The 17,776-nt window shown below is 42.1% G+C and overlaps 1 protein-coding gene across 1 annotated transcript in view; it reads right to left on the bottom strand.

The window, feature by feature from the left end:
• Vwa8 (von Willebrand factor A domain containing 8) overlaps positions 1-17,776 on the bottom strand; it is a 349,402-nt gene that overhangs the window by 194,520 nt on the left and 137,106 nt on the right. Inside the window, exons 13-16 of the mRNA XM_031362757.1 lie at positions 15,490-15,650; positions 13,333-13,446; positions 3,583-3,751; positions 2,046-2,123 (exon numbers count right to left, since the gene is read on the bottom strand). Coding sequence (XP_031218617.1) covers positions 2,046-2,123; positions 3,583-3,751; positions 13,333-13,446; positions 15,490-15,650 — 522 coding nt within the window. The remainder of the gene's footprint in view (positions 1-2,045; positions 2,124-3,582; positions 3,752-13,332; positions 13,447-15,489; positions 15,651-17,776) is intronic.

The following is a 17,776-nucleotide window of genomic DNA, read 5'->3' as shown; positions in this document are numbered from 1 at the left end:
ACACACACACACACACACACACACACACACACACACACACACGCACGCTTGCTCGCTCTGTCTCTCTCTCTCTCTGTCTCTCTGTCTCTGTCTCGCTGGCCAAGGCTCAGGGAGTGCTGTAAAAGAGAAGACAGTAAGATTCCAAGAGGCAGAAATAGATGAAGTTTGCAGCAAAACAACGCCCTCTGGGTATGAAGGGCCACTGCATCCCAGAAGTCACAGGGGCTGTGGCTGTCAGCAACACTCCAACATGAAGAGTCACCCCAGCCGAGGAGCTGTTGGCAACTGGCAGCCCCTTGAGAGAGAGATGAAATCTTTTCTTCAATGGTGGAGCCCAGGGTAGGTTGCCCATGCTCCAGTGGGTGGCGCCCTAAAGCCATATGCACGTGGGCAGCATTAACTGGAGGCAGTGGGTTATAGAGGGGAGGGGGAGAGGAGGAAAACTTTAGTGACAATGACGTGAAGTTGGGATGGGGACTGGGGTACAGGGAGAGTAGGAGAGGGCAGTGAGGTGGGTACAAATCTAAATACACTGTGGTTGGATAAGAAATAACCTAAGAATAAATTTTAAAACAATTTCTTAGCAACAGCTAAGAAAGTAACAAAGCTGGAAAGAGTAATGGGGACAAATGAGGTGAGGTCCCAAAGGTAATTAGGAGGAGAACGGTGGTAACTGGCTCTCCCCCACCTGATCTCTTACCGTGGGAGCTTAGGAATGTTACTTTTTATGGAAAAGATGTCTTTGGAGATGAGATTAAGAATTTTTTAAAAAGGACATTCTCTTGGATTAGTTTGGTGACTCCAAATGCAATCTCATGCATCTCTCTGTAAGGAGGCAGAAGAAAACTCAACCCAGACACAGCAGAGGTGATGGGAACACTGAGGAAGGCTTGCACAAGGAGACCACAGATTGAGGAATGCTGTAGCAGTCTCCCTAAAGGAGAAGGAACTAAGTGGTAATTCTCCTGGGAGCTTCCTAGGCAGCCAGCTTTGTTGACACTTCCATTGTAGCTGATTTCAAAATCTTTTGTCCAGACCAAAAATTTCTTTATCAAGACACAATTTGTTAAAATAGCAATGGCAAATTGTCAAGCTTTAGCAGAAAACTAGCAGAAAGTCATGCTTCACAGAGTTACTGGTGAAGGGTCAATAAAGAGGAAGTAATACCCCAGGACAAACTTTGTGAAAGTCTGGGACAAGGACAATTGCTGACTGCAGATAACAGCAGATTAACCTCATGGTCACTGGAGAGACCTGCTTTCAGAATAAGTGACCATATCAGAAAGACACAGACCAGGAGATATCAAGGCTCCGAATTTAGGCAATTCAGCAGATTAAATCAGGAACTTGAACAGAGTTAAAGATAGTTATTTAAGAGATAGTTCTATATGTTGAATTTATAATGAACCTAAAGTATTCACTTCAACAAAGAAACTACTATTCATTAAGCAACTACTAAGCAAATTTTTAAATCATATGTGTTTATGTTTAATCACTTACCTGTCTCATGAGATACGTGCCCTATTTTACAGATAAAAACAAAGACAGAATTATTGCCCTTGGGTAAGCAAGATGGCTCAGTGGGTAAAGGTGCCTGCTCCCAAGCCTGATAACTCTGAGAGAATCCCTGGAACCCACATGGTGGGAGGAGAGAAATGATTCCTATCAGCTATCCTTTGATCCCTATATGCACACACACAATTAACTAATTTTATATAGAGCAAAATTGTCTTTTTCCTGAAATAGAAATGTAAACAGTCTGTCAGCAAAGATAAATTAGAAGCTAAAGATTAAGGCCTAGGCAACAGCTTAAGAATAGAAGGTGCTCCTCAGCAAATAGGATGGATGGATAGAGCAGAGCTGCAGGACCTGATTTCTCTGAAGGTAGTCATCCTCCATGGCTGAGTCAGGAAGGGTTACGGCGCTCAAGGCAATGGTAGCAGGGTTATACTATGCTCAGGGCCAAGCGCAGCATATGGGCCAAGCGCAGCAGCTGAAGGCGAGCAGGTCAGCAACAGAAAAGGAACAGAGAGAGCCAGACTTACTGTGGGATCCTGGGTCTCTCTGAGTTTGTGAGTGACTGACAGCAATTTCTCCAGTGCTTCCTGGGGTACATTTGGAACCTATTTTATAAGGGAAGTAAGGAAAAGTAGAAAGAAATAAGAACATTCAGCAAATAATGCCAGAAGAGTGTTTTGAGATAGTCTCTGAGTATTGGGACTATCTGATAGTCTCTGAGTCTCACATTGAAGTCATGAAGTTACCACTTCATTTTCTCAGCAAACACCTGAGGCCTGGCATTCTTTGAAACAGCCAGGCAAATCAACCAAGCCACCCTTCTCTGCATGCAGTTGGGCCACAGACAGGAAGCTGCCATCCAGCACACCGTGAATACAGCTCCTGCTTTGTAAGCTTCAATATGATTCTTCAGAGCCAAGTTAGGGATTTTCTTACTGAAATCAAACTTGCACAGTAGAATATTAATTCATATAAGTCATTTAATTTTGGTGTAATTTAATGCATATATTATATGCCTACATCCAGTTACTAGGTGGCCCAAAAGGATTCCTGTGTACAAAATGAATGTTAAAGATCTTTCTCAAAGACTTCTGAAGCACATAGTTGCTGGTAATGGTGCCTAATGACACTTGGGAGGCTAAGGCAGAACTTTTGCCAAGAGTTCAAATCCAGTATGACCATGTTCAACTCAATGAACTCTGAAGAGTATTTGCATAAATAACATATATTTCTTTCAATTATAAAAAATTAATGCAAATAAATAATTTTAATAAATGTAAATAATTTCTACTTAAGCAATAATATTAATATTTTTAATTTAAAAGAGTAAGAAAGATATTGGTGGCATCATGTAATCATTTTGAAAGTATACTGATTCCAAGTTTCTTTAGCCATTTAAGTAACTAGAATTTAAAAAATCCTAATCCTATTTCATGCATACCTTACATTTCTTATTTTAAAATTAAATCCCGTACTGTAGAGCATAAAATTACTCTCATTTTCAGATGAAGAAACCATGACTAATCTACCTGAGCTCTGGAAGCCAATATATAGTAAAAATCTGGCATTTAGAACTAAAGTGTTGAGCCTTAAAGACTACGCCTCCATTCATAACTGCTCACATAGACCCCCAAATCAAACAATAATTCCAGTATTTTAAGCAATAGTCTCACTTATGTAAAATGTTAATTAGCAGTAGTACAGAATATCACAGTCAAACAACTTTTTATGATGTTAGAAAAAATGTGCTTTTTTCTGTGCTACCTAATTCATTAGCTAAATGAGTCTCAAGTGGCTATTTGATGTATGTGGAGAAACTGAGTTTTAAAATGTTTTATCTAACACAGGCTGTGCAACCCCACTAAACAGTATACTTCCAGAGCTCCAGAGAGCTAAACGCAATGCTTGGTTATGGTGGAATGCTTGGTTACATTGAAACCATGGCTCTCACAGAAACTACGGAGCTGCAGGGACTACTAGGTAGCACTAGGGTTACAGTCTGCAGGGATCAGGCAGCTTCATGAGAGCAGTCATGGCCCAGCCCAGAGCAGGCCTCCCTCTTACCGTCTCCTTTATCACTTGGATTTCTTCACTTTTTACAAGTGGCTTCATGTGATGGAAAAAGAACATGGTTAAGAATTCTGGTCCCAGCCATTGCTGTGTTGTGCTTCCAACAACTGGGGGCTCTGCCAATGCAATGATTCTGAAGGAGGGGTGGATAGGAAAAATGGACCTGAAGGAAAGAAGGAGAAAAACAAAACATAACTGTCCACAGTGGAGACTGGGACATGAGGCATGGAGCGTAGCAATAAAACTCTCATTCTATTAATAATGTCAACGTTGTTACCCAAAGAATGGACTTTGGAAAAAAAAGTCCTAAGATTTCAAGAGTAAGAGACTGAAATAATTGCTGCTAAGTGTGCAGTATGTGCTCATGAAATCCTAGCCCTCCCACAATGACTGCTCCAGAATCTCTTGAAATGCAACCACAGCAAGTTTATATTCATTTCATAGATCCTCCTTGTTTATATAGTCACTTAAAGCCTTTTCAAAATCTGCTTTGTAAGGAGCCCTCTCTGTATCAATCAGAGAAACTAACATGCATCATTTGGGGTGGGGAAATATTTTAAAATATAGTCATTTAAGTCAGGCATATGGGGTCACATTAAACTTATAATTAGGTCAGCAAGAGAGTATTTAGAAATTAAAAAGGTAAAGAAAGCTGAAGGCATTTGTCATTGATACAAACATGTTAAAATTTTAAAATTGGTTTAACAAATCTCTGCTAGGAAATCTGTGGAAGCATGTCAATATCCCAGGACACAGAGGAGGGAAAGGATGATACTTCTCCTGGGTGGTGAAGTACCTGAGTGTCTGGGAGAAGCCAGAAAAATAAGGTCTCCGTATTATGGTCCAGCCAGGTAGCTGGTACTGTTGGGTTTTGTTTTTAATCAATCCTACTAAGAATGACCAGTAGCAAAACATTTTTTAGAGGGTAATATAGTTCTTGCTGAGAGAAAATAGCTAAAAGTTCAGGTGCTTGCTAAGGATTTGAGGAAAACAGAAACGCAGCTCTGAAACTGGCATTGTACCACTGGCAACTGCGGAAGCAGAGTTACAGGAGAAGGAGGCTGGGACATCGCGAGGTGGGCAGGTGTGAAGTCAGAAGAACTTTGATGAGTTCTGAGGAGACAAAATGCAACTAGACAGTGGGCAGCTCTAAGTCCTGACTGCATAAAATTTTGAGGTCATATTATTATTTGTAAGGCGGGGGAAAAGCAACTTTGGAAATTACCATTCTAAAGATGTAAGATTGAGTGAATTATTAGAAGTTCATAGATATTTCACTTCACTGAACTTTTAAAAAAAGAAGACATACTACGTGTGTGTGTGTGTGTGTGTGTGTGTGTGTGTGTGTGTGTGTGTGTTCTAGAAGAGTCTAGAATGATGTATCAAAAGAAGTTCTGGGAAAGCCGAGAAGGAATACAACACAGACTGGGCCTTCATGTCCCCAGGAGTCTCTCAGAGTTGCTGGGCATTCATACTACTGCAGACAGTTCATGTAGGATCCTTAAAAAAGGCAAGTTACTACAGTTCTCCTTCAGCTAAGGTGATTGCTAACTACAGATGACTTCCTGGGGTTTAGTTACAGATGCCAGATTCACCCCTGACCTTCTGACTGCTAGCTGGGGCTGGGCAGAAGGTAGGGCATAGAGCATGGTTTGGCTGCAGGAAATTAAAGCTGCAAATGCAGTTCCTCACTTAAATGTGGAGGGACAGCAAATTAGGAATAAAAGTTAAAATCCAACAGACAAGCCAAAGGGGAAGCCTGATGAGTATTCTCTTCTATTTTTGGGAGTGAGCCATCTCTCCAGCACTAGGGGATATTCTCAAACCAAGGAGCAGGAGGCTAACTCCACAAGAGCATGGCTAAGCTATGGGGTTAGCAGCAGGGCAACTGAACCAAGGGAAGCTGGGGGTGGGGGGTGAGTGTAGACATGGGGGATGGTCCTGGCCTGGAACCTACACAGTCCACAGCTTGCTTTTTACTAGTGCTTCTTACAAGCGCTGCAGGGAGAGTGCTGCCAACCTAAGGGGACCCATGCAGATGCAGCTTAAGTGCTGGGCAGAAAGGTCCCTGCTGATGATAAAAGCAGCCACCAAACCATTGACTAACAGGATGAGAAGGACCTTTTCATCTTCTAGGGTCTCCTGAAGGCTTCCTAGTATGCAAAGAGTTATACATGGAGTCATTTCCCGATCCTAAGTCTCCTAAGTCTACAAATGAGAGTAGAATCGACTGTGAATCCAAACCCTTGGGGTAGTCCTGAGGCTGAGGGACTGCAGTGCTGCTTCTTCATGACAAATACATAAAGACTGGAGATATATAAAATCGAGATGAGCTCTAACTGTGTTAAAATTTAACAATGATAACAAAAACCAGGTGAATTCAAGCTGTAGCTTTTCCTTCAGATAAACATGAGTCATTTCCTAAGGATTAAAGATGTTAGTAGCTAGAAATGTATTTTTTAACTATTTGAAGACTATTGGGGTTTAATATGTTTGTGGGTACAAGTTAAGTTTGAGAATTTAAAATTTTATAATGTTCTTCATTATAAAATGGAATGAAGCAAGCTGGTGTAGCACATGCATTGTTCCCAGCACTCTGGAGGCAGAGGCAGGCAGATTTCTGAGTTCAAGGCCAGCCTGGTCTACAGAGTGAGTTCCAGGACAGCCAAGGCTACACAGAGAAACCCTGTCTCAAAAACAAAAAATAATCATAATCAAAATAAAATAAAATAAAATAAGATGGGATGGGATGGGATGGGATGGGATGGGACAGGATGGGATAGGATGGGATGAACATAAACCATTGCAGCATGGATAATTTCAAATGAACTGAGTAGAAAAGCTAGCAAAATGGAGTGCATACTATGCTGTGTGATTCTGACTATAAACAAAACAAAACAAGCTATACATAATGACCAGAAGAGGACGGTGAGGGCCACCATCACAAGAGTACAAAGGTGTGTCAGGAAATATAAATCTGCTCATTGTCTTGGTTGTGGCAATGAAGTCATAAGCATATACAAAAATAATCAAATAGGATATGATAAATATGCAGTGCCACAGATCAATTATACCTAAACAAAGCTCTTCCTAGTGAAGCAAGACTTCAATAAGCCCCAGTCTTTTGAAGGGAACTATACTACCTCTTGGTATATGTATTTAAATAACTTGAAAGACTGATACAGAAGGTTTCTATAACGACATACATTGTGGGCTGCAATAGGAGTTTAAAATTGGCCTTCTATGGCATAATACCAATGCTCTCATCATAACCGACAAGTTACACAGATGTGAGCACAGGCCACAAGTTCCATTCTTTCCACATAAGGACTGCACGGCATGGAGACAGATGTTCCTAATGCATTCCATCCAGGAGCTGAGCACTGACTGAAGCAAGGAAATAAATAACAGGTAAGCAAGTGGGTCTGCTGCATCTAATCACCATGATCAAACAAGGACAGTTAGTGGTAAGGGATAAGAACCAAAAATATTCTCCTGCTGAAAAGCTAGTCTCAACCTGGTCTTGAATGCATCTATGCAAGAAGCTGTATTCCCTGGATCAACAGACAAACAGAATGCATGATGAAAAGTAATTATACCTCACTGCTCCTTGACCAGAAAAATGTTTAGATTAGTTTCAAAAATCAGAATTTCCTTAAGGCTTGTGTTTAGGAATCAAACACATAAAATCAGGGACCTCACTCAAATTTGTTGATTTCTTTTATGAACCATTTTTAAAAATATGCTGCAGCTTCTAGGAAGGTCGGAGAGAATGTTCATACTGGATCCACTTCTAACACAACAAGGATTAAGGGCCACCTGCAGAATGCACTCTATTAAGAACTGCAAATGTTATGATCCATCAGTAATTTATAAAGACTGAGAGATTGTGAAATATTTTCAACATTCAATAACAGCCAATAAAAACAAAATATTAACTAAAAATAAAAAACTACTAGGGCATATCTAAGTACACTCAAGTACAGGATGCAAACCTGTATTGCCTTTCTGCATCAGACTCCAGCAAGAACAGACAATAGAGTTTGCACTCCCTCTTTCCAAAAAGCTTTTCGAAAGGGACTTCATTAAAGAAGTACTTCATTACAGGAAGTAGATCTGTTCTGGTCCGTATGTCCTGCAGAGACATAGGTGTGGTTGGTATACGGGGGCCACCACACTATTTTTAATCACTGTGATCATGCATGTGTCATGTCTCGGTATGACAATTCAAGAAAACTTCAACATTTCTAAAGGTCGTTAGGCATATGACTGCCTGAGGAAAGGTAAACCCTGGATCTGGACATGACCAGGGTTATGACTCTTAGAACTAGTAATCAGTGAGGGATATTAGTTTGAAACTGGGTTCATGACATGAAGTTGGAAAGGTTGGGAGCCCACAGACATCATTGTTAATTCTGGAACCCTATGCTGCTATCAAGGTATCATTTTATTAAAGTACATCAAGGAAGTCCTAGGGAACAGACTTATAGCCTAAATGGTCAGCAATCACTTTTCCTTGGCTATCTAAAATCTATCTCATTTACTAGAGCTGGAGACAGCCCAGCAGTTACACACACTTACTGTTCATATGAAGGACTGTGTTAATTTCCAGCACCTACATAGTGTTTCACAACCATCTAACTCCAGTTCCGGGGGATCTATGGCCTCTTCTGATCTCTGTAGACACCAGGCACTCATGTGGTGTTGATTATACAGGTAGGCAATACACTAACACACATGAAAGTAAACACATCAATCAAAAATAAAGCATTCACTACATAGTCTACTATGAGCCTTGGATTGTGATGTTAGAAATAAATACATGCAAGACAGAAGACAGATTCCTGACAAGAGTCAAGTCCCAGAATCTATGTATTTCCTAACGGCCAACTCCATCCTTGCCCTTCATATGTAAGACACCATTATCCTTGATGAAAACAGCTGGAAATCTTCTGTTATTGACAGCCAAAGAAATCTTTCCAAACACAAGTATGAAAACTGCTCTCATCTGTAAGCAGAGATGGGAATCTGCATTTTCAGAACTGGGTTGAAAGGCAAAGATACTCTTAGATCTTTGCTGGAAAACCATCTGCCTTCAACAAAGCCAGGAGCTTACAGTCACCCCTTAGGAGGCTCTGCTCTTGCACTGGTAGACATGGCTCTCAGAACCCTGTTCCTAATAGATAGATTTAGCTATTTGTGCAAGACTATAGGAGCTATTCCATTTGCAGCTTTAATGAGACACGACCTCTGACCATCCCTTCAAAATCTGTCCTTTTAAACAACAAAACATCCCTTGTCAATTCTGTGGTTATTTTTTAATCTCCCAGAAGGAAATAAGGCATAAGTAAAAACAAAAAGTGAATTTGTTTAAATGCTACAGAGTAAAAGCTTTGTGGCCTTCAGTCATCTAGTTTAACGGTCAGGTAACTTGGGTCAGGAACTTGTACTTTACATACTACTGCCCTGAGTGGCAAGGTAGATATGGACAACATAAAGAATCAACTCATGCTAGATAATGAGTCATAATAAAGCCAGAAAACACAAAGAGGCTAGACATATACCTTCATTTAGCTTTTGCTAGCCTGAATAGATCTTAGAACCTTAGAATTATAACTACAATCATCAAACATTTGTTGTTAGTAAGTCTTATTTTTCATACACAAGAATTGAATCCAAATTCCTTTGGATCTGACAAGAAATATTTTAATGAATTCATTTTATTTTATTGTCCTGCCTGGCCAGAAGAAGACATCAGATTCCCTAAAACTGGAGTTATAGATAGTTCTGAGCCAAGCAAACTCAGGCCCTCTGCAAAAACATTGCATGTGTTAACTGCAGAGCCATCTTTCCAGTTCCTTAATAGGTTGATGGATTTTGGACAAGAAAGGATCATTGTTAGAATCATGCTTCTGAAAATTTAATGAAGATACAACAAAAGGATGACAGATAGCCAGGCAGTGGTGGTGCACGCCTTTAATCCCAGCACTTGGGAGGCAGAGGCAGGCAGATTTCTGAGTTCAAGGCCAACCTGGTCTACAGAGTGAGTTCCAGGACAGCCAGAGCTATACAGAGAAACCCTGTCTTAAAAAAAAAACAAAACCAAAAAACAACAACAACAACAAAAAAAACAAAAAACAAAAAAAGGATGACAGAACATAAAAGATACAAGTTCTGGCCACAAGGTTCAACCTATATCTGCATAAGGAAATGTAGAGAGAAAGGGGACATGGGAAGGTCTATGGTGGCTCAGGAGCTACAACCTAAGAGTCCAGAATTTACTACATAAGGAATATGAAGCTGACAGAACATAGCATCATGAATTAGGGTGTGCCTGAGGAGACAAAATTTCACCAAGAGAGAATCAACTGGGGAGAAAGTGATGTGTGCACAGAAGAGGGCCACTTCCCCTCAGCATCCTCACATCACAGGCTCCCGCTTGCGTATCATCACACTGTACTTACTTACAGTGCTACCTGTACACTCTACTGTCCTGACAAAATTAAAGTTCAACAAAATTCTCAAACAATCTAATAATGCCAAAAGAATAAAGGGATGGAGATAAAGTATGTGCATCGAGCAGAGAGTGGACCAAGGCTGGTGCCCTCTCTTCATGTGCAGGATCAAGAGGTAATTCTCCACACTGCATTCTATTCTTAGGAATGCCTAGGAAGCAAGTTGCTTGGTGATGTGAGGCAAACATCAGAAGAGCCTGCTAGGTATTAGGAGTGAAAACCTCTCAGAATGGAAAGAGGGACATGAGAGGTGGTCACGGAATTAGGAAGAAGGAATGGTGTTTTCATAATCTGGCTTAAGAAATACTAGAACTCTTTTCTAAGTCTGTGGAGGAAAAGTAGGCATTGATATTGCCTCCCTCCACTGTCTCAGCATGACGCTGGGGGATGAAGATGAGCAGGGTGAGCACTTACGGGGAGGAAGGGCTAATGACGACCACGAGCCAAACCACGAGCCAAACCCACCACACGACACTGAAGGCCACTCTGTTCCTGGGAGTGCTTTTATTTGCAAAACTTTGTATGACTGTTAGAGAGAACATAGGTACTTCCCCTTTCCCCCCAAAAGGGCTGTCATTTCCGGGATATTTGGAGGAAATACAGAACTCCCAACATCCTAAGGAAAACTGCCAGGCAAACTCAGGAGCTGTTGCTCAATTGTTTTGATTCATCCTTCTGAAAATCTGTATTCTTCCCTGACCTATGATTCCTATGCAAATAGTGTACACTGAGTGCATAAAGAGGCATGAACTAAATGCTAAATCGAGCCACTTCCAAGCTCCAGCAGATTGATAGGTGTACTGGCTAGTTTTGTGTGTCAACTTGACACAGACTGGAGTTATCACAGAAAGGAGCTTCAGTTGGGGAAGTGCCTCCATGAGGTCCAGCCGTGGGGCATTTTCTCAATTAGTGATCAAGGGGGTAGGGGCCCCTTTTGGGTGGTACCATCCCTGGGCTGGAAGTCTTGGGTTCTATAAGAGAGCAGGCTGAGCAAGCCAGGAGAAGCAAGCCAGTAAGAAACATCTCTCCATGGCCTCTGCATCAGCTCCTGCTTCCTGACTTGCTTGAGTTCCAGTCCTGACTTCCTCTGGTGATGAACAGCCATGTGGAAGTAAGCTGAATAAACCCTTTCCTCCCCAACTTGCTTCTTGGTCACGATGTTTGTGCAGGAATAGAAACCCTGACTAAGACAATAGGTATACCTCAAAAAAGCAGTTCTGAAATCCACTGTTATTCTTGAATAAGCCAGATAACAAGAAGTTGACATTTCATTTCCGAGGTAAAAAATAAAATGTGCATTCAATAGTTAATACATTTCACTGGCTTGGAAGGTTTTTCTTGTTTTCAGGATGGGAAAGGTAAAGCTTTGGCTACTGCAGGTCAGAGTACGTGAGGAAGAACTTGTCATCATAGTAACTACTTCCTCTTCCCACAGTGTACCAGTCTTCAGATATGCGAAGACCCACCAGAAGGTACTGGCATGTGGGCGACATCAGAGAAGAGTGACATGCAGTTGAAAAATATTTTTCTTCAAATATAAAGACCTATACACAAACATTCACACCCTTCATTCAGACTTCTCCAAGTGTTAAGACTGTATCAGTTTATACTCTTCTCACACAAGCAATTCCTTTGCCATTTGGCATGCTTATTTTACTGACACATTCACAAGCTTATCTACCCCTTCTATCTCAATAAGCAGCTCATGCAAGTGCAAGGCTCCCTTTCATAATCACAATACCATTATGATATTAACAAAATTAATAAATTCAATAGTAGGGAATATACACACTGTATATATTTAATCATTTTTCATTTAGGGGTATAGGAGGGTTGTGCTTCTGATGTGTACTGTGTGTGTGTGTGTGTGTGTACTTGTTAGTACAGGTACATGTGTGTGCCTATGTTGTGTATTCTCTGTGTACTCGTTAGCACAGGTACATGTGTGTCCCTGTGCTGTTTGTGTATTCTTGTTAGCACAGGTGCATGTGTGTCCCTGTGCTGTGTGCTGTGTGTGTATTCTTGTTAGCACAGGTGCATGTGTGTTCCTGTGCTGTGTGCTGTGTGTGTATTCTTGTTAGCACAGGTGCACGTGTGTCCCTGTGCTGTGTATGTGTTCTTGTTAGTACAGGTACACATGTGTCCCTGTGCTGTGTACTGTGTGTGTGTTCTTGTTAGTACAGGTGCATGTGTGAGAGCAGAGGTAGCCAACTTTCCTCAGATGTTTGCTCCCTTTTTATTTTGTTATATTTTTTGACACAAGATCTTGTTGTAGGCCTGACTGCCTCTGACCTCACTATGAAAAACAAGATTGGCTTCCAGTTCAGAGAGGTCTATCTACAGCTACGTCCCTGGCACATCTGCACCCCAGCTTCTACCTTTACATTTGAGACAAGGTCTCTAAATGAACCTGAAACTTCTTCTACTGGGCTAAGCTAGTCAGCCAATTAGTTTCAAAGATTTGCCCGTCTTGGTTAAACTTCTGCCCCATGCTGGGGTTACAGTCCTATATACACAGTACCTGGCTTTTTATATGGGTTTTGGGATCCAGACTTAAGTCAAGCCTATGTAGACAGTACTTCAACTTCTGAGCCACTTTCCCAACCCTAGGCTTTTCTACTTACGTTTTGTAAATGTTTTCACATTGTTTCCTGCTACAGAGTCAAGTTGAACCTCACCCATTGCATTTGACTGTTATATCTAGGGAAAGAGCTATAAGGAAGCTGGGGGCGGGGGGTCAGCAATGCCTCAGGGACACCCATGGTTATGCCCATGACTTCCTAGTAAAGCTGGCTTACCTTCTTAACACAGTTGAGACAGTTATTTGAAAGCAGGCTAAGAAGAGAATAGGGCTTGGATAAAACCTCAGGTTCTAGAAAATGTCAGGCTATCCCATCCACAAGACACCAAACTAAGCCATTCAGCTATTGTTTTGTTTGGCTCTAGCTTAGCTAAAAATAAGGAATGTTACTTTCAACTTGGCAGTAAGTTAACAATAAGAATCATGTACTCAAGGGCTGGCCAGATAGCTCTAAGGGTAAAGGCGCTTGCTGCTGAGCCTCAGGATGAGTTTAATCCCTGAGACCCAACTGGAGGAAGAAGACAGAAGACTCCCTCAAGTTGTCGTCTCGCTTCTGTATGTGAGCTGTAGTGTGCATACCTACACATCCATGCACAGACGATAAATAAATGTTAAAAAAAAAACTGATAATAATGTCCTACAAATGACCTGCTCTGTAGCTGCTCATCGGTCAGCTGCAGCCTCTCCTTCAAGCACAGGTATCTGTCTTCCCTCAGTAGCCGAGATCCATCATACAGGCTGAGCTCCCGGTCATGGATCAGTCTGATGGGAAAGGGGTTGGGGGAAACAAGTTAATCGATGATGTTAGGAGAGGCAGCATCACTCAGTCAACATGTCACCATGCCTATCACTGCTGGCGGGCAAGCCCAACAGTTTTCTTAGGTGTACTTTTCACGGCTGTAACTTAGTCAGCGCCACTATGTACTACCCTAGGCAGACATGCCGGACTCTGCAGAGGAGCAGTCCCAAAAGCCAGAGATGGGAACGAAGGAGAAGAGACATGAAGGAAGGAAGGAGGAGGTGGGAGACAAAAAGAAACAGCTGAATGAGTGTCTAAGGTCAACCATGGGGCATCCATTCATGTGTAAGCCAGTTAGCACACATTCCTGAATCCAATGCAACTTTTGAATGGAAAGTATTATTAAAATATTTCTACTATTGGAATTTCAGGATTTAAGATATCAAAAGTCTCTGAAATACCTCCATTGCTCCTCCACATGGCAGCCCTGAAGCAACTAGCTTCCCATACTATGTAAGACTCTACTGCTAGGTCTGCCAGGGTCAGAGGGCAAAGACTAATACAGAATCTATGAGCACAGGCAGTGCAGTCTGGAGGACTTGGGTTCAAGTCCAACTTGCTGAACAATCAGAGAAGGGAGAACCATTCCATCTCTCTAAATTTTACTATACAGTTAAAGCAAAAATAATTAAGACAACAATGCCAACCTCGCGTAGTTGGTGTAAAAATTGAGCAAGTAATTAAAAATAGATGCTTACCAACATTGCTCTCAGTCTTGACTATAAGTTAGGATTTCTAGGCAGCATTTTAAAATGTCCATGTTCAAAACTCTGGCCTAGATCAATGATTTCAAGAACTGGTAGGGATGGCACTGTATTTTTTTATTATTATTATTTATTTATTTTGACACAGGGTTTCTCTGTATAGCCCTGGCTGTCCTGGAACTCACTCTGTAGGCCAGGCTGGCCTCAAACTAAGAAATGTGCCTGCCTCTGCCTCCCAAGTGCTGGGATTAAAGGCGTGCACCACCACTGCCCAGCAGGTACAGTATTTTTAAAGCTCCATCCTGCAGGTGGCGGAGGCAGACACTGAAGCCTCTGGTTTAGCACAGCACAGCTCCTTGCTGCTGTGGCTGCTCTTTTGTCCTTGGTCAGACATCTGAGAGACAGCCAACAAGAGAGGGCTGAGTCTTTTCTTATTCTGTATCCACATTTATGTGTTTGGCAGAGAATATTAAATTATAAGTCTATGAAATGTGGTAAATCACCAAAACTTTGTGATTACTATTTTTAAACCCACACAGACAGAATCAAGATTAATACAACACATTTGGAGTCTTTCATTCCACTCAGTGTCTGCATCTTGTCAGCGATAAAAACTGTGGTTAGCTGGTTGAAGAAATGGCTTATTTCAATTATTTGACACTTCCCAGTAAGTCAGATTAAAAAGTCATGTAACAGAAAAGGAATGAAAAGATTCAGTAAGCTCTGAAATGACACAGGCTGTGAAGATTTTCCACAGAAATTAGACAGAGAATCTTCCGACATTAAATTCTGAAAGGCTGGAGTTTTTGAAATGTGTGGATAACTGTTTCTCGCTCAAAATAGGAAAATGATCACTCCAGAAATGGTCATGTCTGTGTTAACTGAGTGCAATAAGCAAATAAATATACATTTTATATTAAATCAATCCTTTCTCTCAAAAATTTAAATAATAAAAAGTATATTCCAACAAGCTCAGCTCCGGTGTAGTCTGGGATGATATCTAGGCAGTATAGTTAAGATAACATTACAGACACTCCAACTGCATGGCTTGTTGCACGTACTGGTCTATGTCCATAAGCCTCTTGGGACCACAGCTGGCAGGCTTTCATCCTTCAGCTCTTACACAGCAGATTCTGCCAGAGGTGGAGCTTGGAGTCTGATAGGCATGTGTTTATAACCAAATGTTAATAATATTGTATACAACTTAGTAATATTTTCTTCAACTTGAATATAGAACTGTAAATTCCTCAGGACCTGGAAACTCAGTGTTTGGTTGTCATGGAGACTGTCTGTGATGCACACCTTTGCAATACAGCCAGTGTGCCAGCGTTGACACGGTGGATGCCATCCAACAGGACCAGCTTGCCTTCCCGAGCAGCACTCACAAGGGGTGAGGAGCGCCAGGCAGTGTCGCCGTTGGGGAGCGTGTACCGCTGCTGTAGCAGGTCCCGTGCGGTCATATCCTAAAACCAGGCACCAGGTAAGAATATGCAGAGTTAATGTTGAAGACTTATGCAATGCTTATTTAACTCTGTAGACATGTCTCTGCACACATCTGTCTTTGCACAGCATATTTCAAATAACAAACAAAATGTCTTATCAAATCCAAAGAGAAATATTACCAGAAAACTTTAGGTATTTGCCATGCACACTTTGCGTGACGGCGGTATTTGAGGCGTAAACTTCAAGGAAAGTCAGTCTCCTGCCTCTGCATTGCGCCTGGCACCCCAAACTCAGAGGTAGCCCAGATATGTCCTCATACTTGTGTGCTAGGGGCTCACCAAGATATCATTTCTTTACATCTAGTAAGAGAAAATTCGGACATTGCTCTCTGACCTTCAGTAATGTTCCAACGTCCTAGTTAAACCTTGGCTTGGAATGTTAAGCCATCCAAACTAATTGCCTCCAACATTGTGGGTAGGGCATTAAAGCTTACAGAAAGAGAGACAGCAGAGAGCATTTAGCATTCAGCATTCTAGAGTCTACATTCAGCATTCGGACTCGCTCGCACTCAGACTAGAACCAGAGCTTAGGTGGACTAGGACTTAGATCCATGCAGTCTGTAGCCCCCCAGGCCCAGAGCGCTTGGGCCTGGGGGGGCGCAGCACCAGTTGAGATTCAAGCAATTGAGCATTCGAGATCGAGCATTCAACATTGAAGATTCGAGCATTCAGCATTGAGGACTCGAGATTCAAACCTCTACCCTCCTGGCTCGTGCACCCGCAGCCCCCTGGGACTCCGGCCCAGCCCATGCGGCCCGAGTGTGCTTGGAGCCCAGGGGTGCTGCACCAGTCCAGAGGAGATGGCTACTATTTCAGACCTAGTGTGTTTTAGATGGCCTCAGATGTACCTCGACTACTGAGCTGCTAGATTTTTCATCTCTCTTTTGCAATGATTGTAAAAGCCTCATGTCATTTTTTGAGAAATACACTGAGACCTTACACCACTCGTGTCTAGTCTGTTTGTCAAAGCTGAATCCCGTGCACACCTGGCCAGAACCCATCGTCCCGCAGAACAAGGGACCCTGTAAGAAACCCCAGTCCGTGGCAGGTATTTCCCCCTTATCTCATACTTGCTCACTGTAAGAATGAGGGTTTCCCCTTTTCTCCTTCCTCTACTACCACACTTTAATGGACTCAAACTCCACCACTGGACTCCTAGAGGGATCACAGTATGGGTGTTCTCTTTCACACTGAGAAGCCATGCATTCAGAGATGTCTACTTTATGTGTGGGGGTTTTTTGTTTGTTTGTTTGTTTTGTTTTTGGGGGGGCAAGGGGTCTCAAGACAGGGTTTCTCTGTTTAGTCCTGGCTGTCCTAGAACTCACTCTGTAGACCAGGCTGGCCTCGAACTCAGTAATCCGCCTGCCTCTGCCTCCCAAGTGCTGGGATTAAAGGCGTGCACCACCACTGCCCAGCATATGTTTTCTTTTGGAAATCCCTCCTAGGGCCCATGCCTGACTCTTTGGATTTACAGAGGCTAATCATGAAGGAGAGCATGTGAGGTGCGGGGTCTAAGAAACACCAGCAGAACACTTACAAAGAAAATTAACGGCCCACACATCACACACAGGTACTGAAACAGTGTGGCCAAGTCAAGCCAGCCAGTGAGAGCTGTACTTTGTAAAGCTACAGTGAAACCATGTGCTGTCCTAACAGGAGCAGGATTTCCTTATACATGTTAGTGTTGGGAAGGATGTCTCAGCAGTTTCAGATGCACTTTGTACTGCTGTAGCAAACAAAAATTAGGCCTTTACCATCACCTTTATTCAAAATTTTATATTCCTTTAAAATTCTGTTCTAAACACTCCTAGTTTAAAGCAGAAAACTAAGATTTATAACAACAACAATCTCACTAAAATCAAGATTAAGATGTGAGTCTTATTTCTTCCAATGGTTTTCCTATCAAAAAAGTACTGGTTTCAATGCTTCCTTGACCTGGTCACAGGACATAGAGAAATCAGCGGGAACTGGGCTGGAAGCTTTACCCTGTAGGTCCTGGACGCCACACTACTGGCTACAGTAAGCTGTGGCACTGGTGCAGCCCTGGCACATCTGTCCTGGAGGCAGCCAACTGCTTTTTTTTTTTT

The sequence above is a fragment of the Mastomys coucha genome, unplaced genomic scaffold (assembly GCF_008632895.1).
Source record: "Mastomys coucha isolate ucsf_1 unplaced genomic scaffold, UCSF_Mcou_1 pScaffold9, whole genome shotgun sequence".
NCBI lineage: Eukaryota > Metazoa > Chordata > Mammalia > Rodentia > Muridae > Mastomys > Mastomys coucha.
This window is presented reverse-complemented; position numbering and strand designations above follow the sequence as displayed.